Here is a 21,254-nt window from a genome sequence, read left to right on the forward strand (position 1 = left end):
TGCAATGATCGGGAAGCTTCAATATTGCACATTTTAACCACGACTCAGGTTTCCACCCCCGCCCTTATCGCTGAGACTAAAGAGCTGCTGCTCAAATCAACATCGTAATTAGCACTGGAGCAGAAAACCATACTCTAAATTGTTGGCTGGTATCCAGAAACTACTGCCCTCCAGTGGGCCAAATTATACTTCACTATTTATCCTGGTCTTTAAAAGTATCCCATAAAGCTAACTGTTAGTAAACTAAACGTTCATGCTTTGAAGACAGATTTTTACCATCTTAAATTATTAACCAAGTTTGACTTACATATAAGAGACTAATACTTGTGAAATCCAAAGACATTTTACCTTAGTTACAGCTGAGAGCCAATAACCTAAGGACTTGTCTCAAACAAAGGAACAATTCTATCAAATAGTAAATAAACTCATTACCAAATGCAGTTTTGACCTGTTCTAAGACACGTGTATTTAGCATGTGTTATTTTTCTTCGGTGGTTGCCTGAGAAGCTTTGTGATGGTTACAAGGTGACTTTCATTCATACCACACACTTATAGTGGACTCTAGTTCTTCTTTCCCACAGCCCTGCTTTTCAACTGCAGACAGAGGTGATTCTGGCTTTGCCATTCAGCACATTCCTTCCTCATGACTGCAGAAACTGGTTTAGGGGTAATCACATGCCCTAACTTGGTCTAGGAAGGGTGAATCTCAGCGCTCTTTGTGGGAATGTTGGGATGCTCTCTTTCTTGATGAACATAATGAAGAAACATGTAGCCCCAATGTTAGCTTAATCTGATGGTTCTCAAAGTGTGGTCCTGCATCTCAGGTGATGGAATAAGAATTAGCATCACGTGAGAGCTTGTTAGAAATTCAAATTCACAACCCTGACCTCAGACTTACTGAATTAGAAATCTGCATTTTAACAAGAAGCCCTTCAAGTGATTCTAATGCCCAGTAAAGTTTCAGAACCACTGGCTTAATCTATAATCTACTGCAGTGAGAGACTACAAGTAGCTCTAGACACAAATGGGGCATTCCTAGTCCTGGGAGAGGTCAGAAAGCAGCTTGCTGTGAAGCCAAAATCAAATTAAGAATACATAAAGCACAGACAAGATCCTCTGTCTTTAGCTGCACTGGAAGGTCTGTCATATATGGGTCTGTTAGGATTTTTTCTGTTGCAACGTACCGAAACTCTTTCAAGAGAACTTCAGCAAAATTGGGGAGCCTGTTTTCTCTTTTGTCAAGTGAGCTAATTGGTTGAAAGCTCTTCAATCTCTTTTAGCCTAAATTCCATGATTATGTATTCATTAGACAGAGCATGAATAATTAACAGCTGAAAGGCAACACTTTCTCTGGGAGAAATGAAAATACTTCAAAACAATCCAGGAATTTTGTAACAGAAATTGCAATTCATCTTGAATATATAAAATTTAATAAACATTTAAAACAGGGTTCTAAAAAAGCTTTAAGAAAAAAGGTTTTGACATAATCTTAATCCAGCCTGATTTTCAAAAATCCCTGGAAAACTATGCTCCATCTGCAAAGAAACTTGTCTTCTCTAAGCATGTATCAGGCCAGAGAATAAGAAACATTCAGAGGGGCAGGAAAATGCTTTTCCTCTGCATAACGGCATTTAGGGTGGAAGCGTCCTTTAATGACTAAGATTGCAGTGCCACCTTCAGTTCCTGAGGAGGATCGCAACTTAACCAGAATTCACGAACTGGATTGCAAAAGCAAAGGAATAGTAAATAAAACCCAGAACACCTGTAAATGATTAAGAATGAAGGAACATGGTGGGGGTGGTGGCCAGAATCACTGAACCAGAGAACCTACTCCAAGTTGCTGCAACTCCACCTGTGATGGTCTCTTTAGTCCACAGCTAGAGCTCCACTCCAGATCCTGCTACTTAAAGTGTGGTCTCGGGACAGCGTTTGAGCATCACTTGAGAGGTAGTTAGAGATGGAAATTCTCGGACCCCACCCCCGACCTACTGAACCAGAATCTGCATTTTCCAGGTGATTTATATGCACATTGAAGCTCTGTGCTTTCCCCAATCATTTAGCCCACTCTTCTGATTTCACAAAGGCAGGGTAGGGGAAGTGAGGTGGAGAAGGGGAAGAGACACCTCACCAATGGATAGAACTGCACAGCCTTGACAAGAAGTTGCCATTTATTAAACTTCAATTTTAGCAAGTTATTAATCCAGGCCAAACGTAAAAGCAGAGCCATGATCATACTGTAAATACTACCCATTTCACTAAGACAATACTCTGAGGACCTCTGCTTTAATCCACAGCTTTCTAAAGACCAAAAGCTTTCCTGCCTCAATCTCACCGATTCATGTGCCCTGCTTCTACCTACCCATCCTTCAAGACTGGATAATAATTCCTGGATCTCACCCAGGAGCTTTCCTCTCCCATATTCCCAGTGCACTCTTCCTACCTCCTTACTGCATTCTCACAATTCTTTCTTACCACCCTTAGTACTGTACAGATCTTTACCTGTTATGGCCCCTTTCTAGATGGTAATTTTTCTGGCAAGAACCATGCTTATGCATTTGAATTCATTCATTTATTCTAATATTAAGCACCTACTATGTGCCAGGCATTTTGGATTTGATAAAATACAACAGGTATAATCTCAGCTCTTGTGGAGCTCATGTATTTGCAGGGTAAAATGTCAAACAAGTAATGATAATAGAACGTAATCATTATGATAGGGGAAGTATAGGGTGCTTTGGGAACTCACGTGGGGCCATCTAACTTGGAAGGGCTACCTAAAACCTCAGCTGAAGGACACAGTTATAACCAGGCAGATGGAGGAAAGGGAGAGGAGAAAGTGTGAGCAGTGTTCCAGGAAGACGGAAGGCTTGATCACAAAACAATGTCTTGGACATAGGATGATGCCAAAAATAAATATGTGTTTGAAAAAGCTTGGAGTTTTGTATTGCCTTAAGCATCCCAAATTCAAAGCCATTTGGCAAAATATCTTTGGCTAAATAGTTTGGCCAATTAATTTATGTTTAAAATTTAAATTTCTAATGGATATGTATAACTAACTCGCTTTGCTGTACAGCAGAAACTAACACAACATTGTAAAGCAGGCTAGGATCATTAGCTAAAAGCCCGCCTGTGACAAACTCAAATCCTCACACATCGACTGCTTTAAATATTGTCCCAAACCATAATTTTAGCCGATTAGAGCCTACCTACTTTACATACCCCATGAAATTGTATTGAACATCTGCTGACCATAGATAAGACAATCCTATAGCTGTAAGACCCCAAACCACTGCTTGTCCTTCAGAGCAACTGCTGCTGAGGGACATCACCTAGACACATGAGCCCCTCTCTGATTTCCCTGTTGCCCCTGGGAGTCCCCTTGTCCTATTCCACTTATAGGCGGTGGTCTCACGCCACCATCTCTGGAACTAATTTTTTCTTAAGTTCTGTCAGTTCTCACGTGTTGAAGGACTTCCTCTCTCATGTAATCCTGTCCAACTGCCATCCAAATAAAGTTTATGTGTTTAAAGTTTATCTTGTCTCTCCTTGATCAACACCCAAGCCCCTGACTTACCACAAGAAGTTACGAAGTTCACAGGTTCAAGGGATGGGATTATAAATCTCACTTCTCTTTGGAGGATGTTCATACCACACTGTAAAGAGCATGTGGGGTGGGAGCATCCTTGGAAAATACAATCTGTCATAAAGATCAATTTACAAAAATTAACAAGTAGAAAATAAAATATACTATACTAGAATCAACAAACATCAAATGCCTAGCAATGAAGATGTGCAAGACCTCTACACAGAAAACAACAAAATATTACTGACAGAAATTCAAGAAGTCTTAAATAGAGGGATCTATCACGTTGGGTGAATTCTGCAGTTGCTGGGTACACATGTTAATTAGGTCAAGTTGGTTAATTGTGTCCAATATTTATGTGGGGTTTTTTTTCCCCCACTACTGGTGGATCAACCTTTTATCATCATGAAATGACCTTTTTAATTTTTAGAAATGTTCATTATCTTAAACGTCTACTTTGGATTCTGGGACAAGATGATAGAGTCGAAGGACTTGAGCTCACCTACTCTCATGAAAACACCGAAATCACAACTATCTGCTGAACAACCATCAACAAAAAAGACTGGAACCTACCAAAAAAAGATATTCTATGTCCAAAGACAGAGAAGAAGCCACAGCAAGACAGTAGGAGGGCATATGTGTGATATAATCAAATCCCATACCTGCTGGGTGGGTGACCCCCAAACTGGAAAGTAATTGTATCACAGAGGTTCTCCCACAGGAGTGAGAGTTCTGAGCCCCATGTCCGGCTCCCCAGCCTGGGGATCTGGCATCAGGAGGAGGAGCCCCCAGAGCTTTTGGCTTTGAAGGTCAGTGGGGCTTGATGGCAGGAACTCCACAGGACTGGAGAAAACAAAAACTCCACTTGTGGAGGGTGCACACAAGGTCTCATGTGCACTGGGACCCAGGGAAAAAGCAGTGACTTCATAGGAGGCTGGGCCAGACCCACCTGCTGCTCTTGGAGAGTCTCTTGGGAGGCAGGGGGTGGCTGTGGCCCACTGTGGGGACAAGGACACTGGTGGCAGAGGTACTGGGGGATTACTCATTGGCGTAAGGTCTCCTGGAGGCTGCCATTCTGACACCAAGACCTGGCCCCACCCAACAGCCTGTAGGCTCCAGTGTTGTGACACCTCAGGCCAAACAACCAACAGGGTGGCAACACAGCCCCACCCATCAGCAGACAGGCTGCCTTAAGTCTTCCTGAGCGCACAGCCACCTCTAAACACAACGCTTGACGTAGCCCTGCCCACCAGAGGGTCAAGACCCAGCTCCACCCACCAGTGGGCAAGCAACAGTCCTCCCACTAGGAAGCCTGCACAAGTCTCTAGACCAGCCTCACCCACCAGGGGGAAGACACCAGAAGCAAGAGGACCTACAACCCTGCAGCCTGTGGAACGGAGATCACAAACACGGAAAGGTACGCAGAATGAGATGGCAGAGGAATATGCTGAAGGAATCAGATAAAACCCCAGAAGAATAACTAAGTGAAGTGGAGACAGGCCATCTACTCAAAAAAAGAATTCAGAGTAATGATAGTAAAGATGACACAAGATCTCAGAAAAAGAATGGAGGTACAGACCAGGAAGACACAAGAAATGTTTAACAAAGAGCTAGATGTTATAAAGAACAGAGTTGAACAAATACAATAACTGAAATGAAAAATACACTAAAAGGAATCAATAGCAGAATGAGGCAGAAGAACAGATAAGTGACCTGGAAGACAGAACGGTGGAATTCACTGTCATGGAACAGAATAAAGGAAAAAGAATTGAGGACAGTTTAAGAGACTTCTGGGACATTAAACACACTGACATTCACATTATAGGGGTCCCAGAAGGAGAAGAGAGAGAGAAAGGGCCTGAGAAAATATCTGAAAGGGCCTGAGATAATAGCTGAAAACTTCCTTAACATGGGCAAAGAAACAGTCACCCAAGTCCAGGAAGTGCAGAGTCCCATACAGGATAAACCCAAGGAGGAACATGCTGAGACACATAGTAATCAAACCGATAAAAATTAAAGGCACAGAGAAAATATTAAAAGCAACAAGGGAAAAGCAACAAATAACATACAAGGGAATCCCCATAGGGCTGTCAGCTGGTTTTTCAACAGAAACTCTGCAGGCCAGAAGGAAGTGGCACAACATAAAGTGATGAAAGAGAAAAACCTACAATCAAGAATACTCTACCCAGCAAGGCTCTCATTCAGATTCAACAGAGAAATCAAAAGCTTTACAGACAAGCAAAAGATAAGTCAGCACCACCAAACCAGCTTTACAACCAATGCTAAAAGAACTTCTCTAAGTGGAAAAGAAAAGGCCACAGCTAGAAACAAGAAAATTACGAATAGGAAAGCTCACCAGTAAAGGTAAACATATAGTAAAGATAGGAATCATCCACACACAAATATATCAAAACCAGCAATCGTGAGGAGAGTACAAATGTAGGATATTGGAAATGCATTTGAAATTAACAGACCAGCAACTTAAAACAATCGTGTGTGTGTGTGTGTGTGTGTGTGTGTGTGTGTGTGTGTATATATATATATGGACTGCTATATCAAAACCTCATGGTAACTGCAAACCAAAATTCTACAATACATATACACACAAAAAAGAAAAAGCAAAAAAATAAAATTAAATTTAAAAAAAAGCAACCCAAACACAACACTAAAAATGGTCATCAAAACACAAGAGAACAAAAGAGGAAGAGAAGAAAAAAGACCTACAAAAACAAATTCAAAACAATTAACAACATGACAATAAGAACATACATATCAATAATTACCTTAAATGTAAATGGATTAAATACTCCAACCAAAAGACAGACTGGCTGAATGGATATAACATATATATGTTATCTACAAGGACCCACTTCAGATCAAGGGACACATACAGACTGAAGGTGAGGGGATGGAAAAAGGTATTCCATGCAATTGGAAATCAAAAGAAAGCTGGGGAAAAAAAAAAAAAAAGAAAGCTGGAGTAGCAACACTCGTATCAGACAAAATAGATTTTAAAGACTGTTACAAGAGACAAAGAAGGACACTACATAATGATCAAGGGATCAATCCAAGAATATGTAACAACTGTAAATATGTATGCACCCAACAAAGGAGCACGTTAATATATAAGGCAAATGTTAACAGCCATAAAAGGAGAAATCAACAGAAACACAATAGTAGTGGGGGATTTTAACAACCCACTTACATCAATGGACAGACCGTCCAGACAGAAAATCAATAAGGGAACACAGGCCTTAAATGACACATCAGACCAGATGGACTTAATTGATATTTACAGAGCATTCCACCTGAAAGCAGCAGAATACACTTTCTTCTCAAGTGCACATGGAACATTCTCCAAAATAGATCACATGCTGGGCCACAAAGCAAGCCTTGGTAAATTTAAGAAAACTGAAATCATATCAAGCATCTTTTCCAACCACAACACTATGAGATTAGAAATCAACTTCAAGTCCTCGTGCAGGAAGATCCCACATGCCATGGAGCAACAAAGCCCGTGCACCACAACTACTGAAGCCCGCGTGCCTAGAGCCCGTGCTCCACAACAAAGAGAAGCCACCGCAATGAGAAGCACGCACACCGCAACGAAGAGTAGCCCCCACTGGCCACAACTAGAGAAAGCCCATGCGCAGCAACAAAGACTCAACACAGCCAAAAATAAAATATAATAAATTAAAAAAAAAGAGAAATCAACTACAAGTAAAAAACTGTAAAGAACACAAACATGTGGAGGCCAAACCATATGCTACCAAATAACCAATGGATCACTGAAGAAATCAGAGGAAATCAAAAAAATACCTAGAGACAAGTGAAAATGAAAATATGATGATCCAAAACCTATGGGACGCAGCAAAAGCAGTTCTAAGAGGGAAGTATTCAATATATAGCAATACAAGCGTATATCAGGAAACAAGAAAAATCTCAAACAACCTAGCCTTACACCTGCAACAACTAGAGAAAGAAGAACAAACAAAACCCAAAGTTAGTAGAAGGAAAGAAATCATAAAGATCAGAACAGAAATAAATGAATTAGAGATGAAGAAAACAACAGAAAAGATAAATGAAACTAAAAGCTGTTCTTTGAAAAGACAAACAAAATTGATAAACATTTAGCCAGACACATCAAGAAAAAAAGGGAGAGGGTTCAAACCACTAAAATTAGAAATGAAAAAGGAGAAGTTACAACTGACACCACAGAAATACAAAGGATCTTAAGAGACTAGTACAAGCAACTATATGCCAATAAAATGGATAACCTAGAAGAAATGGACAAATTCTTAGAAAGGTACATTCTTCCAAGACTGAACCATAAAGAAACAGAAAATATGAACAGGCCAATCACAAGTACTGAAATTGAAACTGTGATTTAAAAACTCCCAACAAACAAAAGTACAGGACCAGACAGTTTCACAGGCAAACACTATCTAACATTTAGAGAAAGTTAACACCTACCCTTCTGAAACTATTCCAAAAAATTGCAGAGGAAGGAACACTCCCAATGAGGCTCCCATCATCCTGAAAGCAAAACCAGATAAAGATATGCCTAAAAAAGAAAATTAGAGCCAACATCATTAATGAACATAGACACAAAAATTCTCAACAAAATACCAGCAAACTGAATCCAACAATACATTAAAAGGTTCATATACCATGATCAAGTGGGATTTATCCCAGGGATACAAGGACTTTTCAATATCTGCAAATCAATCAGTGTGATACACCACATTAACACATTGAAGAATAAAAACCATATGATCATCTCAATACATGCAGAAAAAGCTTTTGACAAAATTCAACACCCACTTATGATAAAAACTCCCCAGAAAGTGGGCATAGAGGGAACCTACCTCAACATAATAAAGGCCATCTATGACAAACCCATAGCTAACAGCATACTCAATGGTAAAAAGCTGAAAGCATTTCCTCCAAGATCAGGAACAGGACACGTTTATTCCACATAGTTTTGGAAGTCCTAGCCATGACAATCAGAGAAGAGAAATAAATAAAAGGAATACAAACTGAAAAAGAAGTAAAACTGTCACTGTTTGTAGATGACATAATACTATACATAGAGAATCCTAAAGATGCCACCAGAAAACTACTAGAGCTCATCAATGAATTATGATAAAGTTGCATGATACAAAACGAATACACAGAAATCTGTTGCACTTCTATATATTAACAATGAAAGATCAGAAACAGAAATGAAGGAAACACTCCCATTTACCATCGCATTAAAAAGAATAAAATACCTAAAAATAAACCTACCTCAGGATGCAAAGTACCTGTACTCTGAAGGGAGTACACAAAGGGTATCCAATTACATATGAAGTTCACAAACAGGCAACCTAATTTATAAGTCAGGATAAAGTGGCTTTTATGGGCTAACGATTGGAAGAAGACATGAAGGAGGCCCGGAGGCGTGACAACGTCCTATTTCTTGATCTGGGGGGTGGTAATGCACATGAACACTTTCTAAAAATCCAATGAGTGTAAGATTTGTGGGCCTTTCTGCTTATGTATTATATTGCAATAAATATATTGGCTGTGGCTGGAATATGGGCAGCAGGGGATGCCTAGAACTGAAAAAGTAAGAAGTAGCTATATAATACACTGCTTAAAAATAAAACCACCAGGGCTTCCCTGGTGGCGCAGTGGCTGAGAGTCCGCCTGCCGATGCAGGGGACACGGGTTCGTGCCCTGGTCCGCGAAGATCCCACATGCCACGGAGCGGCTGGGCCCGTGAGCCATGGCCGCTGAGCTTGCGCGTCCAGAGCCTGTGCTCAGCAACGGGAGAGGCCACAACAGTGAGAGGCCCACGTACCGCAAAAAAATAAATAAATAAATAAAAAATAAAACCACCATAAAACAGTTACAGGTTAAAAATGGTTGCCCCACTGAACAGCAGAAACGACCTCAGCATTGTAAAGCGATTATACTCCAATTTAAAACAAAAAAAGAGAGAGAGAGATTGCCCTTAAGGTGTGGGAGGGACTGTTATTTATGAATTTCTGGTACTAGATTTTTTTAAGTGGCATGCATACATTTATAGGTCAGAGCATTTCAACTCTTCACAAAAGAAAAATTACTGATGGAGGTAAAAATGTAAACAGCTTCCTACAACTAACAATGCTAAAGTCCCATCTGATAGGAGAAAACTCACTCTGCTTTTAGGCAAACTATGGTTTTAAACACCAAATTTAAAAGTTAAAAAATTATATAAGGAAATGATAGATGCTATAATATCACCACAGTTTTAAGCCAAATGCTAATCATTAAGGGGTGGAGGGGGAAGAGGTGAAGGGTGGTAGGATTTGTCATCCCAAAATATGCCACTTTGGCATAAGGACTAGTTTGAGCTACAGGCACTTAAACAGCAGGTGCAGGAAGGGCACTCTGACTCTCCCCTTTTTCTTCCTTAAAATAGGCGATAAAACCCCCATATGGAATATGTCCTCACTATACCCGAAGGAGAATAACACTGTTATCAAGGACAGGATGTTGAGGCTGAGAGAATTCTATACAAAACTTATTAAAATAATTCTTACCTTCTTTTAGCCTCTCCACATAGTTATTTTCCACAATTGCTTGTTTGTTCAGCTTTGTAGCCTCAGGTTTTGCCACTTCTTTGGGGCTTTATTTCCTTTCGAGGACTCCCGTGTCACATAAAACTTATATTAAATAAATGTGTATGTTTTTGTCCTGTTAATCTGTCTTACGTCAATTTAATTCTTAGGCCCAGTCAAAAACCCAAAGAGGGTAGAACTTTTGCCTCCCTTATAGAGGCAAACCCCAGATACATTTATTCTATTAGTGCATAGCATACAACCCTAGGTGTCTGCATCCCTATTTTCTCATAGAAAAAGTAGAAGCTTGGTATGATACACTTGATATGCAGTGTGTTGCTCATGGATGAAAGTCCTTATCTTCAGTTTATTCTTCAGATTAAACCACCATTTCCCAGTTCAGTCTATGAACGATACTAACAGGAATTATATGGGAAAAGATGTTCCATGGTCAATCACGTTCTGGAAACACTGGATTCCTTTACTGCAAGCCTTCCTAGAACCAACAAGTTAATGTATACTGTGATTCTCCAGGAAAGGGATCTTTCTTTATACCTCATATGGTGAGGCACTTTAACATTTGTTAAATTAAAAATGGAAGAAAAAATAAAGAAAACAAAAACAAAAAAATTTTTTTGATTGCAAGAATTCATTACAGGGCTTCCCTGGTGGCACAGTGGTTGAGAGTCCGCCTGCCGATGTACGGGATGCGGGTTCGTGCCCTGGTCTGGGAAGATCCCACATGCCGCGGAGAGGCTAGGCCATGAGCCATGGCCGCTGAGCCTGCGCATGCGGAGCCTGTGCTCCGCAACGGGAGAGGCCACAACAGTGAGAGGCCCGCATACAGAAAAAAAAAAAAAAAAAAAGAATTCATTACAGAGAAATAAGGAGGCAGCTAGGAAAATACTTCTATTAGTAGGCTTACGATAACCTAGAAATCTGAAAATCTGAAACTTCCCCTATGCCATAAAATGTTTCCCAGGACTGATACTATCTTTTAAGGTCTCCTGTCTATTTGGTAGCATTTGTGAAGTACACTGAAGGTTTTTTCCTGGCTTTTCTAAAGAAGAAATTCATTCCACTAAAACCACATTTGACAAAAATTTTTAAAAATTAGATACTGGATGCTAAAAGGGCTTTGTGAATGTTTATTTTTGTATTTTTCAAGTCAAGACTGTATAACTCTGTATGAACTACCTAGGATTTATATACCAGAATAAAAAGAACAAGCAAAGGTTGTATAGGATATCTGATTCTTTTTTAATCTGAACAGAAAATAAGTAAGTATACAAGTTTGCTAAAGAGAAGTGGTAAAAATTGAATGTTATGTATTATGAAATCAGTACATCAAGTTTTAACTTTGGTAGTCAGTGATTCTTATAGTTAATTCTGCAAAATAAAGACCCAAACCAGTTATGCAGAGACAAGAATATAAAAAGCCCCTTTCTGAATCCCAGTTTGATAAAACTGATTTCATATCTAGCTTATTGATAATACTCAATTTCAGTTCTCCCTGTGCAAATAATACACATAGTCATTAATGGTGGTCTGGTGAGATGAAATGGATTTCTCTTAGGATATAGTTCAACATAATGACCCAAATACAAAAAAGTTATTAAAGAGTCACAGAGATAAACCAGTGCCTTAGGAAACATAATTCATTCATGTGCATAATTTTATAACATATTTTTTAAACATAAAATCACAGTCAAAGACAGTGATAACATTGCATACTCAGTGCTTTACTTCATGTAGTACATTCCTATGGCTCATCTGGAGTTTAACGCCATGTAACCACCACACTTCTAATGAATGGGCTCCTAACATATACAAATCCATCCAATTCTTTAAAAATTCTAAAAATCTTGTAAGACCTTGAGCTTGACATGTAAGGACTTTGTGTTTTCATATCCCATCACTGAGAAGATTAGGTGTGAAACACAGTAACCATCCCCTGTAAGCAAGACTGCACATATACTTTTGTTGCATCACCACAAATAACCCTCAAAACAACTCAATAATGAAGATTGCGAGTGGCACACTTATTATTTAGCCAAAGAAAATCCAAATGGCTTTCCTGGATTCAAATGTACCCCAAGACATAAGCAAGGAATGAGTATAACTGTGGCAGCTAAAGATATCTGCCACAGGGTAATAAAGGCCATTATGCCAAGATGTACATTTTGATAATACACTATGATTTGTTTGTTTCCCACTATCATGGGGCACAAGAAAATGAAACTCAAGACTATCTTGTTAGAACAGGACAAGTGATGACCCTAGTTTTAAATAGGGTTCTTCATTGAAGGAAAAGATAGAGCCATAAAAGTCAAAGTAGCTGACTTCAAATGGTTTACATCCCAGGATGAATCAGGTTACACTGATTTAAGCCCAATTTAATTTAGGCAGGTTTTTAACCACAAGAATAAGGACATTCTTAGTACATATTAATAATTAAACCAACATATACACAATTAGCAATATCCTATATAATATTAAATGTTTCAACAACTTATTCGTGATTATTTTATATCTAGTTAATTTGTTGTTTTGTTTAAAAAAACAAGCTCAACTTTATTTTACAATGTACTTTGTATTTCTAATTGTATTGTGTAATTATTTCATTGAAGCTGGTTCAATACAGTTCTCTGGATTCTAAGAGCCAAACTCAACTGTATCTTCTGTTATCTGTTTGAATTCATAATTGCCTCTGCCATCCATATGCAGGTAGTACTATGGGAAAGAAGGGGGAAAAAAATCAATAACTGAGAATCTCCTTTTCATCAGGAATTTATGTAGAGCTTATTATACGAGAAAATGATTGAAAATAATTATTTTAAGCCACTAAAATCTTCAAAAGTTTATACTCAGAAATGCATACCATTTTCCAAGGAAAGACTAAAAGAAGATGTCCGCTCTCTTTAAAAGGAGCCACAATATACAACTACTTGTAGTGGATACAGTACTTTCCATTAAGAGAACTAAAACACCAGACTTCCTTATTATTATTTTTTCCTTATTATTTTAAAGGAACCAAATCTGTAAGCATCCCACAAATTAGATGCTACCACTCCACAACCAACAATCTGATCTACAGAGGTGCAAGTGCACTAAGTGCAAGCCTGTCGTATAGGACAGCCTCTAAAATACTTACTTTAGCTGGTTTCCCAGATCAGCTCAGAACCTCTAACTTAAGGCTTTTTGTTCATTTGTTCTTTGACTAAGCAGAGGAGGATGAGAACTAGAGAGTGAGCTCAAATATTTCATCCTATGAAGATGCTTAGGACAGCAGTTACAAAGCCTTCCGTTTTATTTAGTGGCTTTTTGTTTACAGAAAAGACTTTTGTTTTTCCATTTTCTATATTGTTATTTTTAAGCTATTCTGGACTCTTTAACATTGCAGTTCTTTGTGTTACCCCTCCTGCACATGATCAATGGCCTGACGGTTATTTTGATAACTGTCTATACACCTCCAGGAGAAGAGGAGAGGGGAAACCCAAGTCCTTTCACTGTCCTATGGCTGTAATGTTTATGAACTTCTGAGAAAACACAAAGGCTTGGGTATATTTTAAACTGCTTTGATTTCTAGTTATTTAGTTTTTCATTCAATTCATGAAAATGGGCAAATTATAATATGTCATTAAGATAATAAAAGTATCTTTAAAAGTCAACAGCTATACAGAACTTCATTACGGTTTATTAAGAACTTTCATACAGGCTACCTCTTTGATCCTCACGGTAATCTATGAGACAGTTAGGCAAGGATCAATACTTTATTATACGAAGGAAGCAATTAATGCCAGAAACAGTGATGCCTGAACCCAGGTTTTCTGACTTCAAATCCCATGCTCTTCATTTAACCATTTATACACTATCATCTAAACCATAAGGTTCTTGAGTGTAAGGACAGTACTCTGTATCCCTCATGACACTTAGCCCAGTATCTGGTTAAAAAGATAATCAATCAGGTATGTATTTTATGGGACAAAACACCCTTACCATGTTCCAATTTTTCTCAACCCTTTCTGTATCATTTAGGTAGGAAAAAAAGGAAAGAAGAGAAGAGGGAAGGGAGAAAGAAAGAAAGGATGGAAGGAAGGAAGGAGGGGGAGAGAGGAAGGAAGGAAGGAAGGAAGGAAGGAAGGGAGGGAGGGAGGGAGGGAGGGAGGAAGAAAGGAAGGGAAAAGAAAAGAAAAGAAAAAAGAGAAGAGGAACTAAGCTGGGTTTATTTTTAGGGTTTGATTATTTTACATTAAGAGTTGAAGAGAACTCCCACACTGAGAATGGCACTATGGCACTGCTGGAGCACCTGTACCTATGTAAACCTCACTGTAATATCTTTGTAAATTATAGTGACCACCTAATGAATTCTGTTTATTACAGTGTGATGACAAATATAGCTGACATTATATAGTTTCCTCCTTGTAGTCCTGATCTCTACTAAAACTGTCTCTAAACTTTTTGCTACCTGATCCTTCTTAAAACTTTCTCCTTCTGTCAATAAAGAATGGTAAGAAAAAGTTTGTTTGGCCATAGTTGTGATAAGATTATGCACATTTTAGTCAGTTATTATACAACAGTCATTTATAAAACTGGAGAACCACTAACTGGTTCTCTAATATCTATCATATATAACAAGGGACTGTTTACATATATTGTAGCTTTCAAAATTAATAACTACAATAATATTTATGAAAATCCTGTTTTATAAAAATGAATTAGAATCACCTTTTTCCCTTAAGTTATATATTTATAAGGGAATATACACCAAGAAATCTAAAACCATAATCACCTGAATTCATATATGAAAATAAACTCTCACTATACCATTCAATAAGAAATACAAACCTCATGGTGTTTCCAAAGAGACTTTCTATGTGACACAGTGAAGAGGGTAATGCCAACCTAATACAAGGAAAATGATTTAGGTTTATATCAAGAACACAAAGTCACAAATTAAACTAGTCTATATAATTTAAGCTGTTAAGATGACTGTCTTCAGTAGCTATAGTTAAAAATCAATGCCAAAGAGAAAGAACTGTAACTGATGCCAAATGTTTAAGGTAATGCAAAGTACAGGCCATTGACCGCATAATAAAAACTAACAAGTATCAACAGAATCTTAAAGAAAAAAAAAACTAAACTAATAGGTACTAGCTTAATTTAAGTGTATTATTTTGTTTTGGGCAGGAAATATATATCCTAGCACATTTTGTATTTTATTGTGAAAAATATCTGAAAAGAGTATAAAGGTGGTAAAAGTAGCAAAAAGTCAAAAACAGGAAAATTAAATCAATATAGTACTGCCTACAGCAAATTTGTTTTTCAAATACAGGGTCATAATCTTTTATTGGAAACCCTTATTTTGGAATGTCTTAGAATTCAGACTTTGTAAAAGTAGTATTTACCACCCCCAGAGGGTTCTGAGGCAGAATTCAGAAATCAAACACATCAATGTTTCTGCATCAACACATATGGACATGAACATTCAGTGAGATAAATAAGAGCTTAAAGTCTTCTGTTAGCTCAGGCCAGGTCTGGCTACCCAGTGAACTTGCTACAAAATAATGAAAAGTCTTTTGGTTTTACAAGCTTACTGGATTTCAGACTGTGAATTAGGATTTATAGATTGTTCTTCAAATTTTCAAAACAACACTAAGAGATACAGCTAGTTGCTCTGGATCAGTGATTCTCAACCAGGGAGGGGAGGCAGGGGATTTTGTCCCATAGGGGACATTTGGCAAGGTCTTTTTGATTGTTGCAACTGAGAGTGCTACAGAAGTCTAATGAGTAGAGGTCAGAAATGCCGCCAAACATCCTACAAACAGAGGACAGCCTCCCACAACTAAGAGTCATCCAACCCACAATGTCAACAGCGCTGAGATTGAGAAACCTTGCTCTAGATCAGTGTTTCTCAAAATGGATCTCTCGAGGCTGAGATACATGCTAGGGTAGCCAGGAAATCTCCACCATGAGTTCCAATTTTTATATTCATTTTGATAATTAAAAAGAATTTTGAGTAAGTATGTTCTTCTTATCACTTCTATCATGAGATTTAAGTGCCCAAGTTTGTGTTTACACTTCTGTTGGCACCATGTGGTGACTTAAAGTGGTATCCTTTAAAACTTTTAATGTATCATAAGTTTGGCTGCCGTGGGAAAGGTTTTCAAACAGGTTAGGAACTGCATGACAAGTATACGGTCCGTTATTAATAAAACATATATTTCGATGGTGCAACACATATCTGATTTTTGAAAGCTCACTTCAGATATTATTTCTCTTACAACTCTAAAATAACTGGATTAGATCTCAACTGAATGAAGGCATTCTTATAATAGAATTACTTAAGTCAAAATACGTAAGCAAAATTCAAAACGTAAGATCTGGACCTCCTATTATTTTTGGACCTCAGATTAAACCTAAACCAGTGGTTTAGTTTCAGCAAAACAGTATCATAGGTCTCTCTAACGCTGCAGTTTTGAAACTGTGTTTTAAAGTTTTATCTGTACTTAACTTATAAGTTTATATTGGTTTTGTAGCTTTTGTAAATGAGTTTTAAGTTTAAGTTCATACTTCATTTCATGCTTATCATATTCAAGTGCCATTATAGTAATACAATTTATCAACTGGGGGCTCCATAAGAATTTTTTTCTTTTAAGTGGAATCTACACATAGGAGAATTGCATCCTTTGTGGGGACTTGCAGCCTACAGCTAGATATAAGAGGAAACTGTATGGACAAAATTACCAGCAAAGTGCCTCTAAATCACTAATCAAGTAGAGACTACGTGGTTTTATGTGTAAGAGATTCCACAAACACCTCTAATGCCTATAAATCTGAAAATATGTATGGACAAATGGATAAAAATTATAAATGACTAAAACTGATTAAGAACAGAAAACCATTAAAGAAATAAAATCAGTAGCTATAAAATCTTCCTAAAAGATGAACGTAGCAAATTTATTCCTTCTTCATTATGCCAATTCTTCTCAAACTTTAATGTGCATTTGAATCATCTGGGGGTTTTGTTAAAATGCAGGCTCTGATTTAGTAGTAGGGCTTGAGACTGCATTTCTAACAAGCTCCGAGGCGATGCTGCCGCTGCTGAGCTATGACCAACCACACTTTGAGCAGAAGGAATTGATCCTGTATATATGCATCGTGACTTTTTATATTTATTGTGAACTCCCAAAGAGCAGTTACAAAATGTTAAAAGACCCCTGTACTTCATTTGCTTACACTGAAACTCTAAAAAACAGTTAGGATACACTGCTCTTGTTCTCAAAATCCAACACAAGTATAGATGATGGTGACAATTCCTCACAGGAAAAAAAACAAACAAAAAAACTGAGATTACTGGATAATTACTTAAAGAATGGAACCAATGTAGACAGCCTCAGAAAAGGCTACTAAAAGAAGCCCTGGTAAAATACTGGCCAGGCCAGAGAAAAAAATGGATAAATTAAAAGTTGCCAAATAATTACTATCAAATTTTTTTAATTAAATTTTTTTTTATTTTTTGAATTTTCTTTATAAAAAAACAAATGATATTTAGGTAAAGTTGATGGAACAAATTAAGAAAATATCAGTTTACTAACTCTGAGTATAGAGAATGAGTTAAAAGGAAAAAAATGTAAACACTTATTTTATATCTAATACACGGCTAAAAAGAATTATATTCAGAATTCATTGATAATTTTTTTTTACTCATATCTATTAATTATCAGTTTAAAATATTAAAGCAAGATATCATCCTATGATAGTAATTTTGTCCCTTTATAACCTGGAATCTTCTCTTTGGGTAGATATTTGGTTGGACACAGAGTAAACTGAAAGGGGGGACTGAGAATTTATCACACTTACCTTTCGACAATGACTGTAAATGTAGTCTTCCACATCCACACTAACTGCACTTGTGCATTCATCCAAAATGGCAAACTGGGGCTTATGATAAAATAATCTTGCCATCTGAAGCATAAAAAGAAATATTCTGTACAATCATTTAGAGAGCTAAAATTAATATGCGAAAGTAGATTTACTTTAAATGAAATACTCATTTACAGTCTTCTAAAGCAAAGATGAAAATTATTCTAACTCAAAAAATCTACTTCTCAGAAGCAAAAACAATATAAAGAAACCTGATTGTTTTTATTATCGTCCTGAACAAAGGGAAAAATGTAACACATGGGAAATATTGTTAAGAGTAAAGCAAAAACTTTTAAGACTGATGGGAGATGAAGTTGAGTTTTAAACTAGTATTAAAGAAAGCTCTCTAAAAAAGGTCAGAGGGTATACTTTTTGATGAAATCTTAGAATTCAGACTATAGATGACTCATGCAAAAACTGACTATTTTTAAACATTTTGTTGCTGAAGTAATGTCAATATTATGTTGCCAATTAATATTCCCACCAACAATGTTTGAGTGCACCTGTTGTATATATCCCTGTGGTCAGTATTGGGCATGCTCATTTTTAAAAGGCTGTGCTAATTTTATAAGTGAAAATTAACATCAAGGTTATTATAGCTTACATCTCTTTGATTAGCAGTAATGCTGAACATTTTGCTGTTTATTTTCCATATGTATCTTATTTTCTGGGAATTATTTATTCTGATCCTTTGTCTAACAGATACTCCAAATTGTCATCTGCTCCTAACAGTGATCTCCATGTTGCATGACCATGGACACTTTCTATCCTTGCCCAATTTACCTTCTCTGCAACATTCAATACAGGTGACCAGTCCCTCCTTCTTGAGAAAGTGAAATCATGGTTTTAAGTTTCTTTCCATTTCTTATGCTGTTTTCTCAGTTTCTTTTCCAGCATTTTCTCTTTCACTTGACCATTAAATGTTGGGGTCCCTGAGGGTTAATTCCTAGGTCCTCTCCGCTTTTTCCTATGTTGTTTCTCTCTGAGTGATCTCATCAAATCTCATGATTTCAAATATTATTTACATTTGAAAACTCTTGATATATCTCCCTCACCCATACTTCTCTTCTGATTTCCAAACTAATACATAAAAATTCCTATTTGATCTTTCTATTTGGATATCTTACAGGACTCGTAGACTTTAAAAATCTAAAATTCAACGGATTTTCTAGATTTTTCCCTTAAATCCATTCATCCATTTCCCCCACCCCATCTTGAACATTTCAGAAATGAAGCTATCAAACAAGCTGCTCAAGCTAGAAAGCTGTGAGTCCTCCTTGATCTTTTCCCTTCTCCTCCTCCCTTCCCCTCCCCCCCATTTTTAGTCCATTCAAGTCAGTCCTGTGGACCCTATTCACTTTCCCCCAGCTCACAATCATGTCCTTAGCCCAGAGCATAATCCTCTCCTGCCTGGACGACCACAAAGAGCCTCCTGCTTCCTCTTTTGCACCTGTTTAACCCATTCTCCATGTAATCAGAGAGGATCTTCCAGAAACGTAACAGAGAATTTCATTCTTCTGCTTAAAACCCTTCAATAACTTCCCATTTCACTTAGAATAAAATTCAAACTCTTTACCATGGTCTACAAGGCCCCGCACAACCTTATTACTACTCACTCTCTAACTTCAACATTCCAGCCACCCTCTCCTCTCAACTACCAGGACACAATGTGTCACAGGTCTTACAGGCTTAGCACGTCACTTTCCTTGTGTCTCAAACGCCTTACTCTGCTCCTTGCATCTTTCAAATTTCTGCTTTATGTCACCTTCTCAGACAAACCTACCCTGATCCCTTTCCCCAATCCAAGTAGGTCCCTTCTGTAACATCTCTGCAGCTCTTCACATATGTAAATTGTATGTTGTCTCTTTGTCTACCCCTTAGGCTATAATATTCACAAAAGCCGAGACTCCGTTTTAATCACTACTGTACACCCAACACCTGTATAGTATAGGAAACATTCAAATATTTGATAAATGAATGACTAAAACATAAAAACAGCTTTCTTGGGGTTTATATCTTATTTATGAGAGATGTGAGGAAGGGGAAGCAGCAAGGACAGCCCATCAAGAAGTTCAGTTGTGCAGAGAATGAAAGGTATAGGCTACATGGGACCTTTGGTTAAGGCAGAGTTTGCTTTTTAGATCACAGAGACCTGAAAATATCTTTCTATAAGAGGACTAGAAGAGATTAAATATGGGGGGGGTGTCGGAGGGGGTGCATAACTGAAGGAGAGGGATGTGATAAAGTTGGAGGAGGGAGGGTCCAAAAACATAGATGGAGACATTTAGCCTTTCTCAAGAGGAAGGATGACATATCCTCCACTAACAGTGGGAGCAGGGAGGTCAGGACAGCCCAGTGCAAAGTTATTAAGAGGAGTGATTATTTGAAGGCATTCCACAAATGCCCCTCCTCTGTGTTCCCATGCAATGCTTTGCATACCTTCGTCACCACACTTAGCACATTATATGGAAATTGTCTCATCGTGTGTTTTTCTCTCTCCCACTATGCAGTCAGCTACCCGGTTTCTCAATACAAGGAGATTTTGGAGTATATGAACTCTGCAGTCACACTGCTGACTGAGCATGACAGGCCACTCCCACCCCCCACCAGCTTTAACATTTCCTAGATATCTTTGCCTGGCAAGCCACTTAACTGTTCTACATTCTATTTCCTCTGTGAAATGGGACACTCACAGCTCTCATCTCACAGGACTATGGCGAGAATGAAATGAGATAACCTGTGTAAAGTGCTTGGCATACTGCCTATCGCCTGTTTAGCACTCAATAAAAATTAGCAGTCATGTAACTGAAATAAGAGCATCTCTTTTTTCTTTAAGAAGTAGGAGGGGGCTTCCCTGGTGGCGCAGTGGTTGAGAGTCCACCTGCCGATGCAGGGGAGACGGGTTCGTGCCCCGGTCCGGGAAGATCCCACATGCCGCGGAGCGGCTAGGCCCGTGAGCCGTGGCCGCTAAGCCTGCGCGTCTGGAGCCTGTGCTCTGCAACGGGAGAGGCCGCAACAGTGAGAGGCCCGCGTAACGCCAAAAAAAAAAAAAAAAAAAAAAGAAGTAGGAGGAGTTATTCTGCTGAGAGTGGTGGAGAAAGTAATGGGGTAGAAAGCCTGAGACTGGTAGTTTTCAAATGATTATCATGAAAAATGAG

At 38.1% G+C, this 21,254-nt stretch overlaps 1 protein-coding gene across 2 annotated transcripts in view; it reads right to left on the reverse strand.

Annotated features, from left to right (window-relative positions):
• Positions 1-11,389: 11,389 nt before the first annotated feature.
• Positions 11,390-21,254, reverse strand: part of ABCD3 (ATP binding cassette subfamily D member 3) — an 82,430-nt gene continuing 72,565 nt past the window's right edge. For both annotated transcript variants that reach the window (XM_082676455.1, XM_082676456.1), the window contains exons 21-23: positions 18,034-18,138; positions 15,019-15,075; positions 11,390-12,903 (exon numbers count right to left, since the gene is read on the reverse strand). In XM_082676455.1, the coding sequence (XP_082532581.1) occupies positions 12,826-12,903; positions 15,019-15,075; positions 18,034-18,138 (240 nt within the window). In that variant the 3' untranslated portion in view covers positions 11,390-12,825. The remainder of the gene's footprint in view (positions 12,904-15,018; positions 15,076-18,033; positions 18,139-21,254) is intronic.

Source organism: Grampus griseus (assembly GCF_964374135.1).
Source record: "Grampus griseus genome assembly, chromosome: 1".
NCBI classification, from domain to species: domain Eukaryota; kingdom Metazoa; phylum Chordata; class Mammalia; order Artiodactyla; family Delphinidae; genus Grampus; species Grampus griseus.